This window comes from Pelophylax lessonae, assembly GCF_965119305.1.
Source record: "Pelophylax lessonae genome assembly, chromosome: 2".
In the NCBI taxonomy this organism is placed as follows: Eukaryota; Metazoa; Chordata; class Amphibia; order Anura; family Ranidae; genus Pelophylax; species Pelophylax lessonae.
This window is the reverse complement of record NC_138769.1, coordinates 9,856,295-9,881,409: the sequence shown is the minus strand read 5'-3', so window position 1 is coordinate 9,881,409 and position 25,115 is coordinate 9,856,295. Positions and strand designations below refer to the sequence as shown.

At 44.6% G+C, this 25,115-nt stretch overlaps 1 protein-coding gene across 1 annotated transcript in view; it reads right to left on the bottom strand.

Annotated features, from left to right (window-relative positions):
- LOC309547910 (uncharacterized protein) overlaps positions 1–25,115 on the bottom strand; it is a gene marked incomplete at its 5' end in the record, with an annotated part of 101,037 nt that overhangs the window by 55,193 nt on the left and 20,729 nt on the right. Inside the window, one exon of the mRNA XM_082247910.1 lies at positions 3,113–3,442. Within this exon, the coding sequence (XP_082104036.1) occupies positions 3,113–3,442 (330 nt within the window). The remainder of the gene's footprint in view (positions 1–3,112; positions 3,443–25,115) is intronic.

Here is a 25,115-nt window from a genome sequence, read left to right as displayed (position 1 = left end):
CTATGGGTAACCCAGGGGAGTCCAGTCTCAGCAGCTTCCTAGGGGGCAGTGCTACACTCATTTAGAACCTGATTTATTATTATTATTTTTTTTTTTATTTTTTTATCCAGTTCTCCATATCCAAATTGGTAAACCTTCTTTTGGGTTGGATGGAGACGTTAGCAGAATTGCAACTTTCAAGACTTGCCTCAGATTCTCAGATGGACTCAGGTCTTTGACTGGCTCTTCATTGGCTGTGAGTTTAGGGTCCTTGTCCCACTTGAACTTGATTCGCTGCCCCAATCTCAGGAATCTTACAGATTGAAACAGGTTTTCCTCTACAATTGCCATGTATTGGCTGCTTCCAGCTTACCCTCCATTGACAGTTTCTCTCGTCTCAGCTGTGGAACCCCACAGCTACTTCAGAGTTACAAATAATCTCTTGGTTGCATATCAGATTAATGTCCTGTTTATCCAGTTATGTATTTTGTGTAGCCATCCTTCATTATTCACAGTTGTGCTGTTTTCTTTCCAGATTTTTGATTATGGATTCATTGTACTATCTACCCTGATTAGTCCTTCACTATCCTGGGTATTTGCAATGTGGTTTATTTATCCATGTCTAAAACTCTGGGGCCTTTCAGCAGGTGTATTCATGATGTGTTCACTTGTTCCTCTTGAAAAAAAGTCACATGATTAAACATGCCGAGAAAGTGACATCAGACACACAGGCAGGAACCAGAGTTTGGGGATCCGCCATCTTTGTTTTTACTATTACATGCAGTTTTGTCTTCTGGATTCATCTAAATTGCATCTTTTATTAAATAAATAGTGGCTTGAATCATACTACACTGTGAGTTGTGTTTTTCCTTACTGTTTTGAGGAATCTGACTGAGCTTGGAGCACAAAAAGTGAGCAAGATGTGGCTCTATATACTGAGCCTGTTTTGACACTATAGGGGCAGTACTGTATCTTGGCCTAGGCCAACAAGGCCCAGGGCCTAGGGCAGCACTTTAGTAAACCAACCCCTATGAGAACCATGGGTCACATATTCTCGTGAAAATCCATCTGCATTGGTTTCCAAAATGGTGGTGGTTGTAGAGTAGATTTTCAAAAGCACATACAGCACTCTTTTTGGATTTTTTTTTTTTTATAAGTCATGTAAGCATAATTTTAACGAAGTGGCCCGTTCGCAGTATTTTACTCAGGTTAATAGAATATTCTACATTCTAAATGCGGTATTTTTGGTTTTTGCATGAATCGTTGTGAGTGCCTCAAGGACAGTGAAATATCTAGAGAATATCTGGAAGAAGGAGGGAGACATCTGGAAGCGAGAAAGATTTGCATCAAGCCTGATTTCCTCCATGGATATATAAAGCTCAAGCCTCGTACACACGCAACGATTATCGGCCAACCGATCGACCGTCTTTTGTCCAGTGTTGTTGTGTTGGTTGAAATGTGCTCTAGACTGCACACAAATTTTCTCGGCCAACAAAAACCAACTTCAGAAGTGATGTCATGTGATGGTTAACTTTCCGTGTGCTTTTTCTTCTCTGAGCATGCCCAGTCTTGCTCATCTGATTTTTGTCTGCCGAAATCTGTACTGACTGACGGAAAATCGGCCGTTCTGTTGACAGCCAACAAAAATTTTATAGCATGCACACCACATTTTGTTCGGCCGAAAAGTCGGAGTCAGTTGTCGGAAGCATCATACTAACAAGCCGAAAATCGGCCGATCGGACGTTGGCCGAAAATTCATGGCCAACAATCGTTGCGTGTGTACGAGGCATCAGACTAATCAAATAAACAAATCTGTCACCTATTGATCTATAGATATGAAAGACAGACCATTACCTGCTGTCCCACTGAATAAGTTAATTTCTGTTTCTATCTGTATGCTGCACAGGACTAAGAGCTGTGGTCGAGTTGCGTCTCACCTGATAATTAATGCAATCTGCTGTGCATCCAGGCTTCTCCCAACCTGGCAAGCTGTTTGAGGAGAGCTCAAATGGAGAAATTACCCTGAGTGAATTATGAGTTTTAAGTTACTCTGAGAGTGTTCCGAGATATCCAGAGAGTGTTACAAGTTATTCTGAGAGTATTCCAAGTTACCCCAAGAGTGTTTTGGAGTTACCCGAGAAAATTCCAAGTTAATCTGAGAGTGTTCCGAAATTACCCCAAAAGTGTTCCGAGTTGTCATTAGAGTGTTCCAAGCTCCCTCAAGAGTGTTCCAATTTTGAGTTCCAAGTTACTCTGAGAGTTTTCCAAGGTCACTTAAGAGTATTCCAAGATATTTTGAGAGTATTCTGAGTTACGCCAAGAGAATTCCAGGTTACTAAGTATTCAATGTTATCTGAGAGGGTTCCAAGTTACCCAGTTTTCTGCGTAACTCCATTGTGTACTTCAAGTGTCTCCAGCATTCCAGTCTCCTTGCATCTTCTGTAACATCTGTATCTTCCAAGCCCGACTTCATATGGGTTCAGTGACCCCCAGAGTTCTGTGACCCCCCCCCCCCCCACGGTATAAGTGAGCCCTCGCATTTTTGCTACCACATGTGTTCCAACTTCCTAACATCTGAGAGGCTTGTACACTCCCAGAGAGCTCCCTGCATTCCAGCACTGTGTGTTGTGTATACTCCCTGTGAGCTTCTAGCATTCCTGAACCTATGTGCCTTTAAATTTCTAGTGAGCTTTCTGTGTTCCTGGCATCCCACTGCTGCATGAGACTCTGATTCCTACCTTCGCAGAGCTCCCAGAGATCCTTGCACCCCTGCCTTTCTGCTATGTTTAGCATCCTAGTTTTCTAAGTACTGCTATTCCATAGTGCACTCCTGTGTGTTAAGTACCTCAGTACCCCAAGATTCCTACTTACTTTGTGATAACTGTTTTTTTGTAGCATGCATGGGTGCATTTGAGGGCCATAACCTGGGAGCTGTTCCACCCATTACATTAGGGTGCTCTGGTGAATACCTAGTGCTCATTAGACTCTGCGCCTTAAACTCACCACTATCATACGTGCAGGCTGCTTGGTGGGCCCACAATCCCCAGCCATATGTGACTGTATAGAGTTGATGAAATGGGAAGCTAGAAAAGCTGTGTATTTTAGGCCATAGACTGCACAGAGCAGAACTTACTTCCTATGGTTAATTCAACCTTCTTGTCCCCATGGCCTTTTCCATTGGCTGCTCTGCAGAAATAAGTTCCTTCGTCATTGAAGGTGACCTCTCGTAGTATCAGGTCCACCGTTCCCTTGGAGAAATCTTCAGACAATTCTGTGCGTCCTGTGTAGTCTAAATTTTGATCTTTGAGATTATCCTGGCCATTTGTGAACTTGTGTACGATCCATCTTCTTACATCCTGATCATTCTTCTCCCAGACCACTGACAGACCTTCTGACCCACGTATGAAGGGAAACGAGCACCGGAGGATGACGGTGTCATAGAGGGAAGCAACCACTTTATTATCTGTGGAGGAGAGCAGAAATATTCACTAAAAAACCTTCATACAATCAGCCTCATTCAGAATTTCTTTCACATGATCTCTGTTACATTGTGTAATGGTTAGTATTTTTTCATTTATATTAATAAGAAATGTATCCATATATATGATCATTTTCAATTTTGTATCCAACCTTAGCTGAACCAACAAACCAATTATAAAGCATGTATAAAACACAACCAGACAAAAAGATGGAAGGATTTGCATTCTGCCTGGCCAAACCTTGAAATCAGTGGAGGTTGTTCTGTGGCCAGGAAGGATATTAACCGGTGGCCAGAAGTATATTGTCTTGTGGCCAGGAAGAATATTGTCCATTGGCCAGGAAGAAAAAACAGTATGTCTTTTGGCCAGGAAGGATTTTTTTTTTCTGGTGGCCAGGAAGGATACAGTATTGAGGCCAGGATAAATATTGCCTTATGGCCATGAGGGATATTGTCTTGTGGCCAAGAAGGATATTGTTCTGTGGTGAGGAAGGAAATTATCCAGTGGCCAGGAAGGATATTATGCAGAGGCCAGGAAGGATATTGTCTGGTGGCCAGGAAGGATATTATGCAGAGGCCAGAAAGGATGCTGCAGTCTTTAGCCAGAAGGATATTGTCCAGTGTCCAAGAAGAATATTATCCAGTGGCCAGGAATGACATTGTCTGGTGGCCATGAAGGACATTGTCTGGTGGCCAGGAAGGATGGTGTTGGGTGGGCAGAAAGAGAGTATGGTGGCCAGGAAGGGTGTATGGTGGCCAGGAAGGGTGTATGGTGGCCAGGAAGGACATTGTCCTGTGGCTAGGAAGGACATTACCCGTTGCTCAGGAAGGAGATTGTGTTGTGGCCAGGAAGAATAATATTCAGTGGCCAGGAAGGATGTTGTCTTGTTGCCAGGAAGGATATTTCCAGTGTCCAAGAAGAATATTATCCAGTGGCCATGAAGGACATTGTCTGGTGGCCAGGAAGGATGGTGTTGGGTGGGCAGAAAGAGAGTATGGTGGCCAGGAAGGGTGTATGGTGGCCAGGAAGGACATTGTCCTGTGGCCACAAAGGACATTACCCGTTGCTCAGGAAGGAGATTATGTTGTGGCTAGGAAGAATAATATTCAGTGGCCAAGAAGGATGTTGTCTTGCTGCCAGGAAAGATATTGTCCAGTGTCCAAGAAGAATATTATCCAGTGGCCATGAAGGACATTGTCTGGTGGCCATGAAGGACATTGTCTGGTGGCCAGGAAGGATGGTGTTGGGTGGGCAGAAAGAGAGTATGGTGGCCAGGAAGGGTGTATGGTGGCCAGGAAGGGTGTATGGTGTCAATGAAGGACATTGTCTGGTGGCCATGAAGGACATTGTCTGGTGGCCAGGAAGGATGGTGTTGGGTGGGCAGAAAGAGAGTATGGTGGCCAGGAAGGGTGTATGGTGGCCAGGAAGGGTGTATGGTGGCCAGGAAGGACATTGTCCTGTGGCCACAAAGGACATTACCCGTTGCTCAGGAAGGAGATTATGTTGTGGCTAGGAAGAATAATATTCAGTGGCCAAGAAGGATGTTGTCTTGCTGCCAGGAAAGATATTGTCCAGTGTCCAAGAAGAATATTATCCAGTGGCCATGAAGGACATTGTCTGGTGGCCATGAAGGACATTGTCTGGTGGCCAGGAAGGATGGTGTTGGGTGGGCAGAAAGAGAGTATGGTGGCCAGGAAGGGTGTATGGTGGCCAGGAAGGGTGTATGGTGTCAATGAAGGACATTGTCTGGTGGCCATGAAGGACATTGTCTGGTGGCCAGGAAGGATGGTGTTGGGTGGGCAGAAAGAGAGTATGGTGGCCAGGAAGGGTGTATGGTGGCCAGGAAGGGTGTATGGTGGCCAGGAAGGACATTGTCCTGTGGCCACAAAGGACATTACCCGTTGCTCAGGAAGGAGATTATGTTGTGGCTAGGAAGAATAATATTCAGTGGCCAAGAAGGATGTTGTCTTGCTGCCAGGAAAGATATTGTCCAGTGTCCAAGAAGAATATTATCCAGTGGCCATGAAGGACATTGTCTGGTGGCCATGAAGGACATTGTCTGGTGGCCAGGAAGGATGGTGTTGGGTGGGCAGAAAGAGAGTATGGTGGCCAGGAAGGGTGTATGGTGGCCAGGAAGGACATTGTCCTGTGGCCACAAAGGACATTACCCGTTGCTCAGGAAGGAGATTATGTTGTGGCTAGGAAGAATAATATTCAGTGGCCAAGAAGGATGTTGTCTTGCTGCCAGGAAAGATATTGTCCAGTGTCCAAGAAGAATATTATCCAGTGGCCATGAAGGTCATTGTCTGGTGGCCATGAAGGACATTGTCTGGTGGCCAGGAAGGATGGTGTTGGGTGGGCAGAAAGAGAGTATGGTGGCCAGGAAGGGTGTATGGTGGCCAGGAAGGGTGTATGGTGGCCAGGAAGGGTGTATGGTGTCAATGAAGGACATTGTCTGGTGGCCATGAAGGACATTGTCTGGTGGCCAGGAAGGATGGTGTTGGGTGGGCAGAAAGAGAGTATGGTGGCCAGGAAGGGTGTATGGTGGCCAGGAAGGGTGTATGGTGGCCAGGAAGGACATTGTCCTGTGGCCACAAAGGACATTACCCGTTGCTCAGGAAGGAGATTATGTTGTGGCTAGGAAGAATAATATTCAGTGGCCAAGAAGGATGTTGTCTTGCTGCCAGGAAAGATATTGTCCAGTGTCCAAGAAGAATATTATCCAGTGGCCATGAAGGACATTGTCTGGTGGCCAGGAAGGATGGTGTTGGGTGGGCAGAAAGAGAGTATGGTGGCCAGGAAGGGTGTATGGTGGAAAGGAAGGGTGTATGGTGGCCAGGAAGGGTGTATGGTGTCAATGAAGGACATTGTCTGGTGGCCATGAAGGACATTGTCTGGTGGCCAGGAAGGATGGTGTTGGGTGGGCAGAAAGAGAGTATGGTGGCCAGGAAGGGTGTATGGTGGCCAGGAAGGGTGTATGGTGTCAATGAAGGACATTGTCTGGTGGCCATGAAGGACATTGTCTGGTGGCCAGGAAGGATGGTGACGGGTGGGCAGAAAGAGAGTATGGTGGCCAGGAAGGACATTGTCTGGTGGCCAGGTAGGACATTGTTTGGAGGTCAGAAAGGACATTGTCTGGTGGCCAGGAAGGATGGTGTTGGGTGGGCGGAAAGAGAGTATGATGGCCAGGAAGGGTGTATGGTGGCCAGGAAGGGTGTATGGTAGCCAGGAAGGACATTGCCTGGTGGCCAGGAAAGACATTGTCTGGTGGCCAGGAAAGACATTGTTTGGTGGTCAGAAAGGACATTGTCTGGTGGCCAGAAAGGTTATTAATCTATGGCCAGGAAAGATATTGTCTGGTGGTCGGGAAGGATACTGTCCTGTTGCCAGGAATTTCCCTCAAGATGTGTAATTTCTTAGAAGTGACATTACAGTGACATCACATCCTCCTCCATAATGTAGGATAGGAGTGGTTTCTGTCTATATTGTAGGTTGGAATCACAAGTGGAAACTAACAGTAATATCTTCCTGATTCCCCAGAGATAAAATAAGTCAGCCAGTAACTTCCTTTACCAGCATCTACCTATGGTAAGTTCCATTTAGGGTGGACTGACATTCTTACAAAACATGTCATTAGGTTTTTTATTATAATTATATTCATTATCATTTTAGAAAAAGTCCCTCGTTGACTCACATTCGGGAAATACATGATAATGTCTCCAGTGCAGTGATAAATACAACAATAAAACAGAAAAGAACACTAAATTTGCTCATATCCTAGTCAAGCTATAGGTTACATTTTGTACATTTAGGTGTTTATATGTGTTATACTTACAACTGTGCAATGGTTTTACACAGGACATCCCTTATCCTCCTCTTCTGGGGTCCCTTACCGACACTCCTGGCTTCTCCTCCTCAGTGAGTGCCCCTATAGAAAGCAGTTGTCTATGGGCATTCGTGTGGGCTCACTCTGGAGCCACCCTGTCCACGTCTATTGACAAACACAGGGCAGCTCGCCCCCGACTCACTAATACGTAGACATGATGGCTCCAGGGGTTTTTCACCTTTATCTGGTGAAATGTCCTAGGGTGACAACACCCACTCACCTTACTGTATTGGGACAACAGAAACAGGGCAAGACTACAGAACACCCCCTCTTCTCAATAACATAGAGGAAGGAGTCCCGTAGAGATACCAGGAAACAATATAGCTAACAGGAGTGCAGCACATAAAGAGAGCACAGGAATTTATCAGCTCACCGGATTTCTGGCAGGACCAATGTGTATTTTTTGGCCCTATTGAGCATAATAAAACATTTTTGATGGTATTTTTTACAGACCAAAAGGGAGCAAATGAGAGAAGACCATTGCTAGGATTTGCATTCTCTTTATTAATGCTTTTCATGCCATAAAGGTGTATCAGTGCTGGGCATGCGGGCAGGGCCAGTGCTACTGCTAAGTGAACTAGGGAGCCCCTTATGGCGCAGCAATGGCCACTGGTTTCCCTACTCTATAAATGTGAAGAAAAAGGGGATAAAGAGAAGTGCCTCCAAGTGTAGACTGTAATATAGTTTAATAAGCATATAATTGTAGCAACTCACATGATGTAATACACAGGAAGGCTCATCAATGATAAAACCCCATGGAATGGTCGCCACTGCACCACAGGGGATGCTATAGGAGTCTGGATATATGGCACTGCCAGGGACGTGGAGCCGGTCGAGACCATCTGTCATCAGGGTCGAGGGCTGGAACGATCCATGGACTGGACCGTCAGCGTGGTGACGTCACTGAGGAGGAGATGTAACGTGTTTCCAGTGCCTGGAACGGCAATCGTGCGCCTTTCTCAAGCTGGAGAGGACTATTGGAGCCTTATAAGTGGATCCTGGAGGCGGGCTCTGAATATCGTGGCACTACAGTGCCCAGCATGCTCAGTTCAAATACATTCAAAATTCATATATTTATAAAAGATGATTTACAAATAAATATATGAATTTTTGTTTTTATGAACATGTATTGGAACATGCTCGGAAATGCGTTGCATCTCCTCCCCAGTGACGTTGCCATGCTGATGTCGCCATGCTGATGTCACCATGCTGACACCACGCTGATGGTGCAGTCCCTTATGATAGATGCTCTCAGCTGGCTCCATGTCCCTGACAGTGCTGTACATCCAGACTCCTACAGCGCCCCCTGCCATGCAGAGTGTGTTGCTACAATTATGAGCTTATTAACCACTTTAAGACCGGAAGATTTTCCCCCTTAATGACCAGGCCATATTTTGTGATTCAGCACTACATTATTTTAATGGACAATTGCACGGTCATGCGACGCTGTACCCAAATAAAATTGATGTCCTTTTTTTCCCACAAATAGAGCTTTCTTTTGGTGGTATTTGATCACCTGTGCGATTTTTATTTTTTGCGCTATAAACAAAAAACGAGCGACAATTTTGAAAAGAAAACAATATTTTTCACATTCTGCTATATAACATTCCCAAAAAAAAAATTGAAATCAAAAATTTTTAACATTTTAGGCCAATTTGTTTTCTGCTACATATTTTTGGTAAAAAAAAAAAAAAAAAAAAAATCGCAATAAGAAAGATTTATGTAATTTTTATTGTTTTTTTTACTAGTAATGGCGGTGATCAGCGATTTTTTAGAGGGACTGCGACATTGCGGTGGACAGATCGGACCCCTAACTGACATTTTTGACACTTTTGGGGGGACCAGTGACATTACTACAGTAATCAGTGCTAAAAATTTGCACTGTCACTGTACTAATGACACTGGCAGGGAAGGGGTTAACAGTATAGGTGATCAATGGGTTAAATGTGACCTTAGGGGAGTGATTCTACCTGTATGGGGGTTGGGCTTTTGAGATGACCATAGAGACCTGTGATCCTATATAGAAGGATCACATGAGCTCTGTGATCATCCCAGGGAGAAGGACGGTTGGCGGTGTTTACAACAGCTGACCTTTCCTTCTCTCTCCGCGGGGAATGATCGAGAGTGTCAGGTGGCAATTACAGCCACCTGACACACGCATCGGCTTCCCCGCTGTCGCTGGTGGCGTGAGCTCGCCCCCTAGCTGCAGGCGCGCAACCGACGTAGAGCTAAGTTGGTTTCGCGCAGGAGGGCCACCTTGCCGCAGTAAATCTGCGGTGGGCGGTCGTCTAGTGGTTAACTGCTTGCCGACCGCCGCAAGTAGATTTACTGCGGCGGTCAGCCCCTGCCAGGCAGAGTGATGTTAATTAACGTCACTAGCCTGGGAGGGTCTGGGGAGCGAGCGCGCGCCCGCGGAGGCGCGCTCCCGCGCGGTCACGCACCCCCCCGCGCGTGTGACCAGCGGACCCGATGTCCGCCGGCCACTCGGCGATCGTCGGGGGAAGAGGGAGAATGTCAGGCAGCTTGTGTAAACAAGCTGCCTGTCATTATCATCGCTGTAAAGACACTGATTACACGGATCTAGTATGTAGATCCGTTGATCAGTGTCCTTACAGCTAGAGCCACAGCCAATCACAGTAAGAATCACACCCCTAGGGACACACACAGCCCCTCCCTCCCAAATAAAGTTAACCCCTTCACTGCCAGTGTATTTTTACAGTAACAGTGCATATGTTTAGCACTGATTACTGTAGTAATGTCACTGGTAACCCCAAAAGTGTCAAAAATGTCAGTCAAGGGTCCAATCTGTCCGCCGCAATGTCGCAGTACCGCAAAAAAAAAAAATCGCAGATCGCCGCCATTACGCGTTAAAAAAAAAAACAACAAAAATTACAAAAATCTTTCCCTTTGTTAGTAAACGCGATAACTTTTGCGCAAACCAATCAAAATACGCTTTTTGCGATTTTTTTTACCAAACATAGGTAGGATAAAACAAATTGGCCAAAAATGTTAAAAAATTTTGATTTTTACATTTTTTTTGGGGGGAATTTCATATAAAAAAATGTGAAAAATATTGCTATTTTTGCAAAATTGTCGCTCTTTTTTTGTTTATAGCGCGTGATCAAAAAATCGCACAGGTGATCAAATACCACCAAAAGAAAGCTCTGTTTGTGGGAAAAAAGGACGTCAAATTTGTTTAGGTACAGCGTCGCACGACCGCGCAATTGTCCGTTAAAGTCACGCAGTGCCGAATCGCAAAATACCCCCTGGTCTTTTAGCAGGAAAATCCTCCGGGGCTTAAGTGGTTAACCACTTGCCGTCTGCTCACATTGCTGCTACTGCAGCAATGTGGCTCGTTATCGTCTAGTACTACGTCACTAGACTCCTCCCCCTGTAGGCGTGCTCCTGCTGTTTTCATTCACAGCGGGAGTCGGGCCAGGGGAGGAGCGGCGGCGATCACCGCTGCTCTTCCCTGATCGTCGGGGAATCTAGTTTGGAGATCCACCCACCTGTGTAAACAAAGCGGGCGGATCTCCTAAGTGACAGGCAGGGACAGATAGCATGGTTCAGCATAGCTGAACATGCGATCTGTCCCTGACTCACTCAGTCACCTCCCCCCACACACGTCAGTAAGCACCAGGCATACATTAACCCCTCCCTCTCCAATAAAATTAACCCCTTCCCTGTCAGTGTAATTTTTACAGTAACAGTGCATATTTATAGCACTGATTACTGTAGTAATATCACTGGTACCCCCAAAAGTGTCAAAAATGTCAGTCAAGGGTCTGATCTGTCCACCGCAATGTCGCAGTCCCGCAGAAAAAAAAAAAAAAAAAAAAAAAAAAAAAAAAAATCGCAGATCGCCGCCATTACGCGTTAAAAAAAAAAAACACCAAAAATGACAAAAATCTTTCCCTTAGTTAGTAAACGCAATAACTTTTGCGCAAACCAATCAAAATACGCTTATTGTGAATTTTTTTACCAAACATAGGTTGCAGAAAACAAATTGGCCAAAAATGTTAAAAAATTTTGATTTTTACATTTTTTGTGGGGGGGGGGGAAATTTCATATAAAAAAAATGTTAAAAATATTGTTATTTTTTCAAAATAAACGCTCTTTTTTTGTTTATAGCGCAAAAAGTAAAAATTGCACAGGTGATCAAATACCACCAAAAGAAAGCTCTGTTTGTGGGAAAAAAAGGACGTAAATTTTGTTGGGGTAAAGCGTCGCACGACCGCGCAATTGTCAGTTAAAGTCGTACAGCGCCGAAACGCAAAAAGTGGCCCAGGTGTAAGACAGCAAAATCCTCCGGTGGTAAAGTGGCTAAACTATATTACAGTGTACACTCAGAGGTGTTTCTCTTTGTCCCCTTTTGTCTTCACATTTATAGGGTCAGCTTCAGAGCTTCTGCTCTTGACTCAAATTTGAAGTTTCAAATTTTAAAGTTTTATTTTTATTTTTTTTGAGGGGAGGGATGGGGTGCACTCAGCCGGTCTTGCCTAGGGAGCAAAATAGTCTAGCACTGGCCCTGCATGTGGGGGATAAGAAATAACAGCCAAAGGCTTGAAAATATCAGCTTAGGAACACCATCCTAATATCATCATAAGTATTAGCAGACATACTTGCTTGGTCATCCTGTACTTGGGATATCCAGTAGTAGTAAACCAGCACTCTAGGCACATTGGTTGACTATGTTATTCCAGCTTTTCTGCTTCTCCGCTCTGTCTGGAGCTCTTGCTGCACCTTGTTTTCACACATCCTCTACGTTGTTTGCCGTCATTCTCCTTATATATAGTGTTGGTTGCCATGGTCTTCAGGTGGTGTGAGGTTCTTATAACCTCCAATTTGTGTTCCAGTTGTTGGTGGCAATCAAACAGATGTTGTTCCATTACACAATCCAAAAAGGCCAGACTGTTGTTGTAACGGATCTTAGTACCCCAGGTGGGCCCATCTGCCGGACCTGTGTCTCCTGTCCTCCAAACGCACCCACAGCCTGCGGAGAAGCCATACCCAGCCCTTAACTCCTCAATCACGAGACAATCCACACAGGTGTTGAGGGTTAACCATGCAGAGCTTAAACTGTTTATTAAATTCCAAGACATACAGTTTTACACACAGTTATGAGACGCTCCCCTTAGCCTTGCCAAAGGGGGGGGGGGACAAGGAACAAGCCAATGGGAACTGAACATTTGTACATTGAAACAGGCAGTCTATTAATACACACCCCCTGCTTAGAGAAGGCTCCAGTCCAGACCATTGTCTGTGTCATGAATCCACACAATTAGACACAGAAACAGGAGGGGGGGGGGGGGCGGTGGGACTGGGAAGGGCACTTTACTCTAATTGTGCCCCTGGCTAAGGCTATGTAAAAGACATTTCAAGCAAAGAACATAGTAAAGAAATGTGTGCTTACACACCAATAATTACAACTGGTACCTTTAGTATATCTGCGTATAAGAATAATCCTTAGCTGCTAATCGAAAACACAAAATAGAACTTTTATTTTAAGCACCTGTGAGAAACCCCGTGTACTTAATACAAAGCAGTTCATTTTCTCTAGTGTACAAGAGATTGTAATTCTTCAAGGAAATAGTTTCTTCCTAATTGCTTCCTTAATTCTGCAAGATTTTCAAATGTCCCTAGGTCTCCAGTATCTTCTGGCCCATAGTCTGTCGGTAGGAGGCTTGCGCACAGTCCCCTCCAAAACACACAGTGACAGTGGGTTCTGTCACAGTTGTCTTGAAAACCTTGGTGCTTTTGTCCACTGACCTCATGTGTTCAGTAAAGGTTTGTGGGTCACTTTTTTTAACCTTGACCTAATCTACATCCTCGGAAAAATGATCACTTCTTCTATCTCAGGCTTGGTTACGACGGAAGACACCAGTGAACACAGACCACGGTTGGATTTCTATCTATAGAAACAATTATTGTGCTTCCTGTAGGTATTGGACAGACAATTCCAGCACACAACATACTTAGCCTAGGCAAAGTCTTGTTCAGCTGCCCAGGGATTTATTCCATTACATCAAGTTACAACCAAAACTATTTTTGTAATGGGTATGCTTGAGAATAGGTATGAGATCAACTCTATACTATTATAGTTAATGTTTCTCTACTTTTACCCCATGATCCTTGATAAACTTCTTCAGTTGTGAATGGTGTTGCATTGCCATGTTGGTTTTGTTAGAATAGTGGGCTATCAGGTCTCTGGCCAGAAATTTTCCTAAACCTCTTTAATAACCATTACCAGACTCATGGCTAGATAATTCACATGGCAACCCAGGCAGGAGGGCTTATTTGCAATGTTCATGCTCCTGTAGTAAACCAAGAGGAGACCACAACTGGGTAAAGTCGTATACCTGCCTGTCACTTTATAGTGGAGGATGTGCTTGGAGGCAGTTGGTGTCTGGTGGGGCCATAATGGACATAGCTATCTGTGCCTACTACAATCCTTATCAATGTCAAATGAAGGGTCGGGGTGGGGACAATGTTGCTACCTATCCTGCCTTAATCCATTTCTAATCTGGCAAACTAACAAAGTCTTTTTTTTTTTTTAAAGAGCTTTGTTTTTATATGTAGGGCCCTCCTAGTTTAGAGTAGGCTGCTAGGAAAATTTAGCTAGCTCCACTGTAATCAGAGGAGCAGCAATGGATAGCTAAGGGCTGCTCAGTGTTTCACAGGCTGCTGCTGTTCCTTCCTCCTATCTTCTAGAGCAGTGGTCCTCAACCCTGGTCCTCAGGGCCCACTAACAGGCCAGGTTTGCAAGATAACTGAAATACATCCCAGGTGATATCATTTGATGCTCAGTGATTGCAGTACTCTAGTCTGCATCTCCCCAAGGTAATACTTAAAATCTGGCCTGTTAGTGGGCCCTGAGGACCGGAGTTGAGGACCACTGTTCTAGAGGATTCTAGAACATGGAGGAAGAACAGAATCTACCAGTCTGAATATGTATTGAACTCCAGAAAATCCCTGGGAGGTGTGTCCAGAAGGTGGTGAGAGAGCCCATAAATGGTCTGAGGCCTGAGCAGCAAAAGGCAGTGTTTCTAGGTCCAGTTCTGCAGGAGGAGACCACTGAACAGGGCCTCTGCCCTTTGCCTCTGGGGCAGAAGTCTAGAAGGAAGCCAGCCAGGAGACACTGAGGTCACAGTTAGGCTTAGCTGTGGGGCCTATTTGTAAGTCCAGGAACAAGGACAATGTTGAGTCAGGAGAAACTCATGGAAGAGAGAACCAGGAGAAAGTTGTAGGAGAGAGCCCAAGCTGGTGGTGTGAGTCTACATCTCCCTCACTAGAAAGAGCCTGGTGGATGTCAGCAGAAGGCAACCGATGAGTGAGTACATGACACAGTGCTGAAGAGTTGTGACAGTGGGGTTGATTTACTAAAGCTGGAGAGTGCGACATCTGAAGCAGTTCTGCATAGAAACCAATCATCTTCTACTTTTTTTTTTTTTCAAAGCCTTATTGAACTGAAGTTAGAAGCTGACTGCCATGCACAGTTGCAACAGAGTTTGCACTCTCCAGTTTGAGTCAATCAACCCCAGCGTGTAGTTATGAAACTCCGGAAGGAGTACAGGTCACAGTCAGCATAGAGGTGGGACATTTCTTTGGTGCAAGTGCAGCCAGAAATGGATCAGTCCTCAAGTTGTACAGTTTTACAGTTTCAGGGTATCCCATGTTCCCTATCCAGGTTCATCCTTCCTAAAAAACAAAAAACAATAAGGAAATACCTAGACTGTTCTTTGAAGCCAGAGAAAGAGTGAAGAAGATGTTGTGTGGGTCGGGCTGTGTGTGCTCTAACTGGAGGAAATAGGACTCAATTCAAAAGCGGCTCTTTAGAGGGTGAGCTACATAACAGCATTGATGTAAAAAAGTCATATCAAGAAGAAAATGCAGCCAGGGTTGGCGCTACCAGTAAGGAGACCTAGGCAGCCACTTAGGACGCAACTTAGCAGGTGGCGCCGGCGGAGCCTGACCCGAGGTAAGTGACTTACTGTAAGTCATTGAAGGGGTTTTAACCAGTGACAGCTGGCCCGTCCATTAGGGACGCAGTGGCGTCGCCCCACTATCCATGCGCCCGGCCCCCTAATCTACATGCAGGGCGCCAGGTGCATGGATTCCAATGAGGGTTTTTTTTTTTAAGCACGTGATTAGAGCCAGGGGCTTTAATAGGCTTCAAAAAAGGGTGGGCTTGGGGCACAGAACACTGCTCCCACCCATTTGTGTGACAATAGTGAATGAATGTTTGCATTGCCACACTGATTATCCTCCCGGCCATTCAGAAAGCGGGTGATGAGACCTGTTTCCCAATTGGCCAAAGGAGAAGGCATCCTATTGGCGGAGGAAGAGGGAGGAGACATGGAGGAGACTGAGGGGTAAGCCACCGTCGCCGCCTGTCAGTCCGGAGGAACAAGGTAAGTGAACTGGCACCCGGGGGGGGGGGGGGGGGAGATATTGTGTGGACTGGACTCTGGAGTGACGGGGGGGCCAGGTCCATCTGACGTCCACCCCCCGACCGATGGAGCACCAGCTGCCACTGTTTTTACCCCTTCAGAAACTTGTGATGGGGGGTGGAAGAGCATATGGGGGGGGCAACAATTTTTATTTTGCCTAGGGCGGCAAAACTTCTTGCAATGGCCATGGTTGCAGCTTATGTTCATGCTCCTTTTTTCTGTCTGCCTACAAGAGTAGACCAACCTCTGGGTCTAAGTAGGGGCCAGAAAAAATGAAGCCCTATATTTTGGAACAGCTAGTGCCTTTACTGTCAGATCGGATGACATTGGGGCTATTTGGGTTACCCCTCAGTCCTCAAAATTGTGTTCTCCTCAGGATGTGTTAGACCTAGGACCCTACAATGGGTTGCTTCACTAGTTTTGAATGCTTAAAATTTTGCATGGACTGGCAATAAGACCATCACCCTAAGGTTATCACCATGCAAGACATGATAGCACTGCTATAGTGTACCACTTCTGACCAGTGACCTTCGTATTGTTTCCCAGCCATATGTCTAAGTCCTGGTTCCCATATATGCGATGACGGACTGCTGTGCAAATCACATGCGATGTCCGTGCGATGTGAATTTAGCCATACAGATTGAATGGCTGAATTTGCATGGGATTTGGACACAACTCGCACAGGACCCTGCGATATGCAAACTGATCTGGGGGTGTCGTTATCTTTGTATTGACACCCCCAGTGATTTGCATATGGCAGTGTGAACTGCCTGTAATTTGAATGTGATGCGGGAACCCACAGTGGATTCGCAAGGTTCTCACATGGCATATGTGTGAACCGCCACTAAAGATGGTAAAAGGGCTTCAGTTCACAGCTTCTAACGTATCTACTGAAGAGTAGGGATGATCAAACTTTTGAAAAGTTCGGTTCGATCCAGAACACCCGAATTTCCCAAAAGTTTGGTTCGGATTCCAGAACCCCATTGAAATCAATGGGACCCGAACTTCTGGAATCAAAAAACACAATTTTGAAGCCCTAAAACCCAATAAATGCCCCTAAAAAGTGCCTAGGGTTCTTAAAAATTGTAGTTTTTGATATATATATATATATATATATATATATATATATATATATATATACCCCTAACCCAGAATCTGCATAGTGGGGTCACCCTGAAAGGCAGAGTCAGTTCACCCTAAACTACACTACGGTCACCCTGACATGGCAGAGCCAGTTCACCCTAAACTACACTACGGTCACCCTGACATGGCAGAGTTCATTCACCCTAAACTACACTACGGTCACCCTGACACTTAAAGCTATCCCTACAAAAACTATATTATTGAATCTAACTATAGTGGTATATAGTACCCTAACTGCACTGCACTGCATATCCCTTTCCTCACACTAATAATTGCAAAATGACACTGGAGCAACAGGAGTAACAGAACTGCTTCCACTTTATTCCACAGCCTCTCTATTACAGTGCTAGACTTTTGGCGGGGCTATGTTATATACTGGGGGGCATATGGGGGGCGTATTCACTCCTGATTGGCCTTTGGACTCTGTAGTCACTCCAATCACATTTTACTGATGTTTCTGGGCCAATCATGGGCTTTTAAAGCCCAGTTCCTGTCCCATTGCATTTTGGGCGGTTCTGGTGGCCGAATTCCGAACTTTTACCGCAAAAAGTTCGGAATTCGGCTGAATTTCAAACACCCAGTGTTCGGGTCGAACCGATGGTTGACCAGAACCGTTCGATCATCCCTACTGAAGAGCTTACTTTCAAAAATGCGTATGTATTGTAGTTTACCTCTTACACCCATCTGGCCTGTCCTCTTCAAGGCCTATTCACATTGGACCTTTTTCAAGCTACTGTTAGGGGCGTCAGGCATTTTATTTACTGCCTCTAAACTCACCTCCATGTTATTCTATGTGTTCATGCACAGATGGGCTTTTAGCAGCCTTTTGTGGCAGAAAAAAACACTACCAGGGCGTCCCGGAGCAGTGGCAGATTGGCTGAAAAAACCCTTGCCACTCTTAAACGCATGTAAATGTGCCTAAACGCTAGGCGGGTTTAGCGCTTGAGCGTTAATTTATTTCAGTGACCACATAAATTATTTATTCTGGGCAATGAAATCAATAACGCCCAAATGCTTGACGTGGGCAAACGCGGTACACGCTTTTACAAGCGTTAGGTGTTTTTTTGGTCAAAACGCTGCTGGCTTCTAGGCAGTGGCGGCCCGTCCATTGGGGTGCAGGGGCACTGCCCCCCCCATCCATGCATCCGGCCCCCTAATCTACATGCAGGGCGCTGGACGCATGGATTCCAATGTTTTTTTTTTTTTGAAGCATGTGATTAGAGCCAGAGGCTCTAATAGGCTTCAAAAAAGGTGGGCTCAGGGTGCAGAGAATTGTGCCCCGAGCCCACCCAGTTGTATGACAATAGCGAATGAATAGTCGCTATGGCCACACTGATTCTCCTCCCAGCCAATCAGGAAGCGGGTTGTGAGAGCCCCTTTCCCGATTAGCTGAAAAGAGAAGCGATTTTACTGGCCACTACCCAGGAAGAGGGAGGGGAAGCACGGCCGGAGGAGAATCACAGCCACTCAGTAAGGAGGAGGTAAGAATGCTGGCTGTTCCGGCTGGCCATCTGTTACATGGGAGGGGGGGTGGATTTGCCTGCCGGCTGACTGGCTGGCCGGTCCGGGGGGTGGGGGGGCTGTATTTGCCTGCCGGCTGTGCGTTTTAACCCCTCCCCCCAAATTATAATGCACCAGCCGCCACTGCTTTTAGGGGAGTTAAAATTAAACGTCAGTGTGCATGAGGCCTCCATATTATCCAAGTATAACTCTACCTTTCGATCCCACACTGCAAACTCCCCTCCATGTTATTCTATGTGCACACATAAGCTTTTAGTAGTGTTTTGTGGCCAAAAAATAAAAAAATAAAAACAATTCTATTTCCTGTGTATCTTAGGGAGTGCACACAGAGAGGGTTCACCCACTGACAAAAGGTATTACCGCTCCAGGTATCAGCACTCCAAAAACACATACCATACAGCATAAAGGCATAGGAGACACTGTTTTAGCCAACAGCTAACGCGTTTCACACCCTCCACTGGTGCTTAATCATAGCTGACATAAACCACAAATGAATGGGCAAATATATATATATATATATATATATATATACACACACTTTAAAAAGGCTGCAAACCAATTAGCTTATTAGCCAAATCCACTTCCAAATCTCCGCCCATAATCACGTGTGGTTAATGAACTCAAATGGATGATGTATTGGCAAAAGAAAGACCAAACCAAAACGTCCAAACTGGGTCATGATCCTATCTCCTCGCCAAAACACCAGTCATACAAGTATAAAAAAAAATATAAAAATACAGTAAAATTCATAAATAAACAAATAAACAAATAAATGCTGTAGGATCCAAGAGATACATATTAATACATGCTGTAGAATCACCCACAGTGAGGTGGATATAAGACTCAGTCAATGCTCTATAATCTTTATCTTGTGACTACTCTCTTCATATATATATAGATAGATATATATATATATATATATATATATATATACTATATTACCAAAAGTATTGGGACGCACATGAACTTTAATGGCATCCCAGTCTTAGTCCGTAGGGTTCAATATTGAGTTGGCCCACCCTTTGCAGCCTATAACAGCTTCAACTCTTCTGGGAAGGCTGTCCACAAGGTTTAGGAGTGTCTATGGGAATGTTTGACCATTCTTCCAGAAGAGCATTTGTGAGGTCAGGCACTGATGTTTGATTAGAAGGCCTCTAATTTATCCCAAAGGAGTTCCATGGGGTTGAGGCAGTGGTGTATTTAGGTTTTGTGCTGCCCTAGGCCTGACTAAACGTGTGCACCCACTAATTAAAATATGATCCACCCCCTCCTGTAAATCAGGGCACCATATCAGTGCAGCCCCATAAGTGAAGCTTATCAGTGCCGCCTCGTGCTCATCAGTGCAGCCTCATCAGTGCAGTTTATCAGTACCCACCATTGGCAACTCAAAAGTGGCCACTAGAGCAGCATATTAGTGCCCAACAGTGCAGCCTATTAGCGCCCATCAGTATAGCATATCAGTGCCCATCAGTGCAGCCCCATCAGTTCTTTTAAGATATTTGGACTTGTGTTTGCTGCCACAGATTGTAATCATAGGATCATTTCACTTATTTGCATAATAAATAGGAAGTCCAGAGTCATTATAAAAATTTGTGAAATAATCAGTGGCAGCAAACATAAGTCCAAATATCTTATAAGATTGGAGAAATCTTACTAATTCAGTGACATATTGGGATAGCACATATGGAGATGATCAGGTCCAAAATATTTTTACCATCATATACAATTAAAAGTAATTGTATATGATGCAATTCAATGTTCTTGCATAAGGACAAGGATGTTTAAAGAATTGAAATGATATTATTGACATGATGGCTGCCATACCTGGGGGTGGAGGAGGGTAGGCGGAGAATTAGGCTGCAGTGCCACACTTATTAGCATTGGCAGTCATTGGGCCAGTTGTATTAAGTGTGGTTGGCGGCCTGCGGTCTGTCTGCATGTCCTCACCGGTCGGTATTCTCATACTGGCAGGTAGCAGTGTGACCGCTTTATGGAGATGCCAGACTGATGTGCCTCCTGGACCCTGCCCCTCCGGCCCAATTCGCCACATAGTACTGGCACTATACTAAAAGTGTAGTGCAAGCCGGCCAGGACCCTTTTTGTTTGGGAGCCAGAAGAAGGCTGTTATTTTTTTGTGTGGGGTGCAGCTCAGTGGTGTATTTAGTCTTTGTGCTGCCCTAGGCCTGACTAAACTTGTGCGCCCCCTAATTTACATATGACCCACCCCTTCCTGTAAAGGCCATGCCCCTTACTTTTTATGACCCCCCCGCTGTCATCTGTGAACCACAGACCAAAAGTCTATCAGTGCCCATCAGCGAAGCCTCATCAGTTCCCATACGTTCAGCCTCATCAGTGCCCATCTGTGCAGCCTTTTCAGTGCCGCCTCATTACTGCTCATCAGTACAGCCTCATCACTGACCACCTGGACTCTTCCCTCTGGCCCAATTAACCCCATAAGACTGGCACTATACTAAAAGTGTAGCGCAAGCCGGCAGGGACCCTTTTCGTGCAGGACCCAGGAGGAGGCTGTTTTTTTTTCGTGCAGGGTGCAGCTTTTTTGCTGCCCCCCTGCAAAGTGCCGCCCTAGGCCTGGGCCTTGTTGGCCTAGGCCAAGATGCAGCTCTGGTGCAGCTATTTTGCTGCCCCCTCTGCAAAGTGCTGCCATAGGCCTGGGCCTTGTTGGCCTAGGCCAAGATACTGTACTGGGTTGAGGTCAGGACTCTGTGCAGGCCAGTCAAGTTCCTCCACCCCAAATACACTCATCCATGTCTTTATGGACCTTGCTTTGCTTTGTGCACTGGTGCGCAGTCATTTTGGAACAAAACTGTTCCCACAAAGTTAAGAGCATGAAATTAGGGATGCACCGAAATTTCGGCCACCGAAATTTTCGGCCGAAAATGGGCCTATCCCATTTCGGCCGAAAATGGGTTAAAATGCCGAAATTAATGGCCGCAGCGCAGGTTTGAAAAGTCCCTGATTCTCCCGTCCGTAGGATAGGAGAATCAGTCTGTTCAATTAGGTGCCGTGGCTGCAGCAGAGCGCAGCGTCTGTGACACCTCGTCTATCACACAGCAGCGAGCAGTACTCACCCCTCCCAGACACGGACAGGAGAGGAGATGGGCACACACACAGCTCATCCTCCTCCCCCTCCCACCCCAGTTTTTCTGTCTGCCCGGGGCCGCCCACTCTCCTATCTCGGCGTATGTGCAGGACAGAGAGGGAGATGTGGGCGGGAAATATGCAGAACAGCAAGCAGCTACGTACACATTCCAAGCCTCATGAATGAAATCTGAGCCATCCTTTTTTTTTTTTTCTCTAGCAAAGCGTCCAATGACAACCAGTGAAACTAAGTTGTTAAAACTCTTGGGCTATCTTGACCAGTATCTGCCAAAAGCTCCCTGCCTTTGAACTGAAAAGAAGCAGTGAAGAAATGGCAGTAACAAACACCAAATTATTCCAAACACAGTTCAATTACTTTGCTGTTTGTAATTAAGTTTATTCTAATGTTTGAAATAATGTCAGTTTTTAAGACATGTACTTTATTTGAAGGTTAATTACCCTGAAGCAGCAAATTTACTTTTTTACTTTGTATGTATACATAATGTTTCATTTAAGTTTATGCAATTCTGTGTTCTATAGGAACATAAAAATAAATCTTGCATAAAAAAAAAAAAAAATTAACCCCTTTTGTACTGCATTAGTGTAACCAGTATCAGTGCAGCCAGTGTTAATTAACACTGATACTGGTTGCACTAATGCAGCACAAAGGGGTTAATTAACTGCCACTGGTCGGTCACTAATGCATCAGTGACCATAAGTGGCAATACATTAACCCCCTCATGCTGCATAATACAAATACCTTTGGTAATTAAATTAACCTCTTGCCAACCCATCACAGTACATATACTGTGACAGGGTGGCAGCGACAGGTGTACGTCGCTGCCTGTTTTTGGTGTATGCCCTGTTCTATCTAATTTAAAATTATTTGGGGGAAAAAGTCATTTTCGGTTTCGGTTTTCGGCCAAGGGCATCCTGCATTTTCGGTTTCGGTTTCGGCCCAGAATTTTCATTTCGGTGCATCCCTACATGAAATTGTCCAAAATATCTTGGTATGCTGACGCCTTAAGTGTTCCCTTCACTGGAACTAGGGGGCCAAGTCCAACCCCTGAAAAACAACCCTACACCATAATCCCCTCTCCACCAAATGATTTGGACCAGTGCACAAAGCAAGATCCATAAAGACATGGATGAGCGAGCTTGGGGTGGAGGAACTTGACTGGCCTGCACAGAGTCCTGACCTCAACCCAGTGCTGTATCTTGGCCTGACCTCAACCTGATAGAACACCTTTGGGATGAATTATAGCGAAGACTGCGTACCAGGCCTTCTCTCCAACATCAGTACCTGACCTCACAAATATGAATGGTCAAACCTTCCCAGAAGAGTTGACGCTGTTATAGCTGCACAGGGGGCCAACTCAATATTGAACCCTACAGACTAAGACTGGGAAGCCATTAAAGTTCATGTGCGTGTAAAGGCAGGTGTCCCAATACTTTTGGTAATTTAGTGTGATTTATATACACCAGTGTAACCGAGAATGAAACATTTTTGAGCAAAATTCTTTTTATGTATGGCCAGCTGTGAAACAAGTATTTTATGAACTGTAAAATCTCCTGTAATGTACTGAAATGAAAAATCATTTATTTATTTATTTTCATTTTTGATTTATTCATAAAGGTTCACCATTACTAGAAACAGCCAAAACGTTACATAGTTACAGTCAGGATGAAATAAGACACAAGTCCATCTGGCTCAATCAATAAAAAACAGTAATGAAAACCCAACCATACAATCCCATATACACAATCCTATACCCACAGTTGATCCAGAAAAAGACGACCCCCCAGCAAAGCATAATCCAACAGCGCGGGAAAAAATTCCTTCCTGATCCTTTGAGAGGCAATCGGATATTCCCTGGATCAACTTTACCTATAAATATTATTACCCACTTATATTATGTACACCCAGGAAAGAATCCAGGACTTTTTTTTTAAATAATCTACTGAGCTGGCCAGAACCACCTCTGGAGGGAGTCTATTCCACATTTTCACAGCTCTTACTGTGAAGAAACCTTTCCGTATTTGGAGATGAAATCTGTTTTCCTCTAGATGTAAAGAGTGCCCCTTGTCCTCTGTGATGACCTTAAAGTGAACAACTCAACACCAAGTTCACTATATGGACCCCTCATGTATTTATACATGGAGATCATATCCCCCCCTTATGTATTTATACATGGAGATCATATCCCCCCCTTATGTATTTATACATGGAGATCATATCCCCCCCTTATGTATTTATACATGGTGATCATATCCCCCCCTTATGTATTTATACATGGTGATCATATCCCCCCTTATGTATTTATACATGGTGATCATATCCCCCCTTATGTATTTATACATGGTGATCATATCCCCCCTTATGTATTTATACATGGAGATCATATCCCCCCTTATGTATTTATACATGGAGATCATATCCCCCCTTATGTATTTATACATGGTGATCATACCCCCCTTATGTATTTATACATGGTGATCATATCCCCCCTTATGTATTTATACATGGTGATCATATCCCCCCTTATGTATTTATACATGGAGATCATATCCCCCCTTATGTATTTATACATGGTGATCATATCCCCCCTTATGTATTTATACATGGTGATCATATCCCCCCTTATGTATTTATACATGGAGATCATATCCCCCTTATGTATTTATACATGGTGATCATATCCCCCCCCTTATGTATTTATACATGGTGATCATATCCCCCCTTATGTATTTATACATGGAGATCATATCCCCCCCCCTTATGTATTTATACATGGAGATCATATCCCCCCTTATGTATTTATACATGGTGATCATATCCCCCCCTTATGTATTTATACATGGAGATCATATCCCCCCTTATGTATTTATACATGGAGATCATATCCCCCCTTATGTATTTATACATGGTGATCATATCCCCCCTTATGTATTTATACATGGAGATCATATCCCCCCCCCTATTGTATTTATACATGGTGATCATACCCCCCCCCCCTTATGTATTTATACATGGTGATCATTTCCCCCCCCCCCATTGTATTTATACATGGAGATCATATCCCCCCCTTATGTATTTGTTCATGGAGATCATTTCCCCCCCTTATGTATTTATATATACATGGAGATCATATCCCCCCCTTATGTATTTATACATGATTATCATATCCCCCTTATGTATTTATACATCGAGATTATATCCCCTCTTTTGTATTTATACATGAGATCATATCCCCCTTATGTATTTATACCTGGTGATCATATCCCCCCTCATGTATTTATATATGGTGATCATATCCCCCCTCATGTATTTATATATGGTGATCATATCCCCCCCTTATGTATTTATACATGGTGATCATATCCCCACTTATGTGTTTATACATGGTGATCATATCCCCCCCTTATGTATTTATACCTGGTGATTATATCCCCTCTTATGTATTTATACATGGAGATCATATGCCACTTATGTATTTATATATGGTGATCATATCCCCCCCCCCTTATGTATTTATACATGAAGATCATATCCCCCCT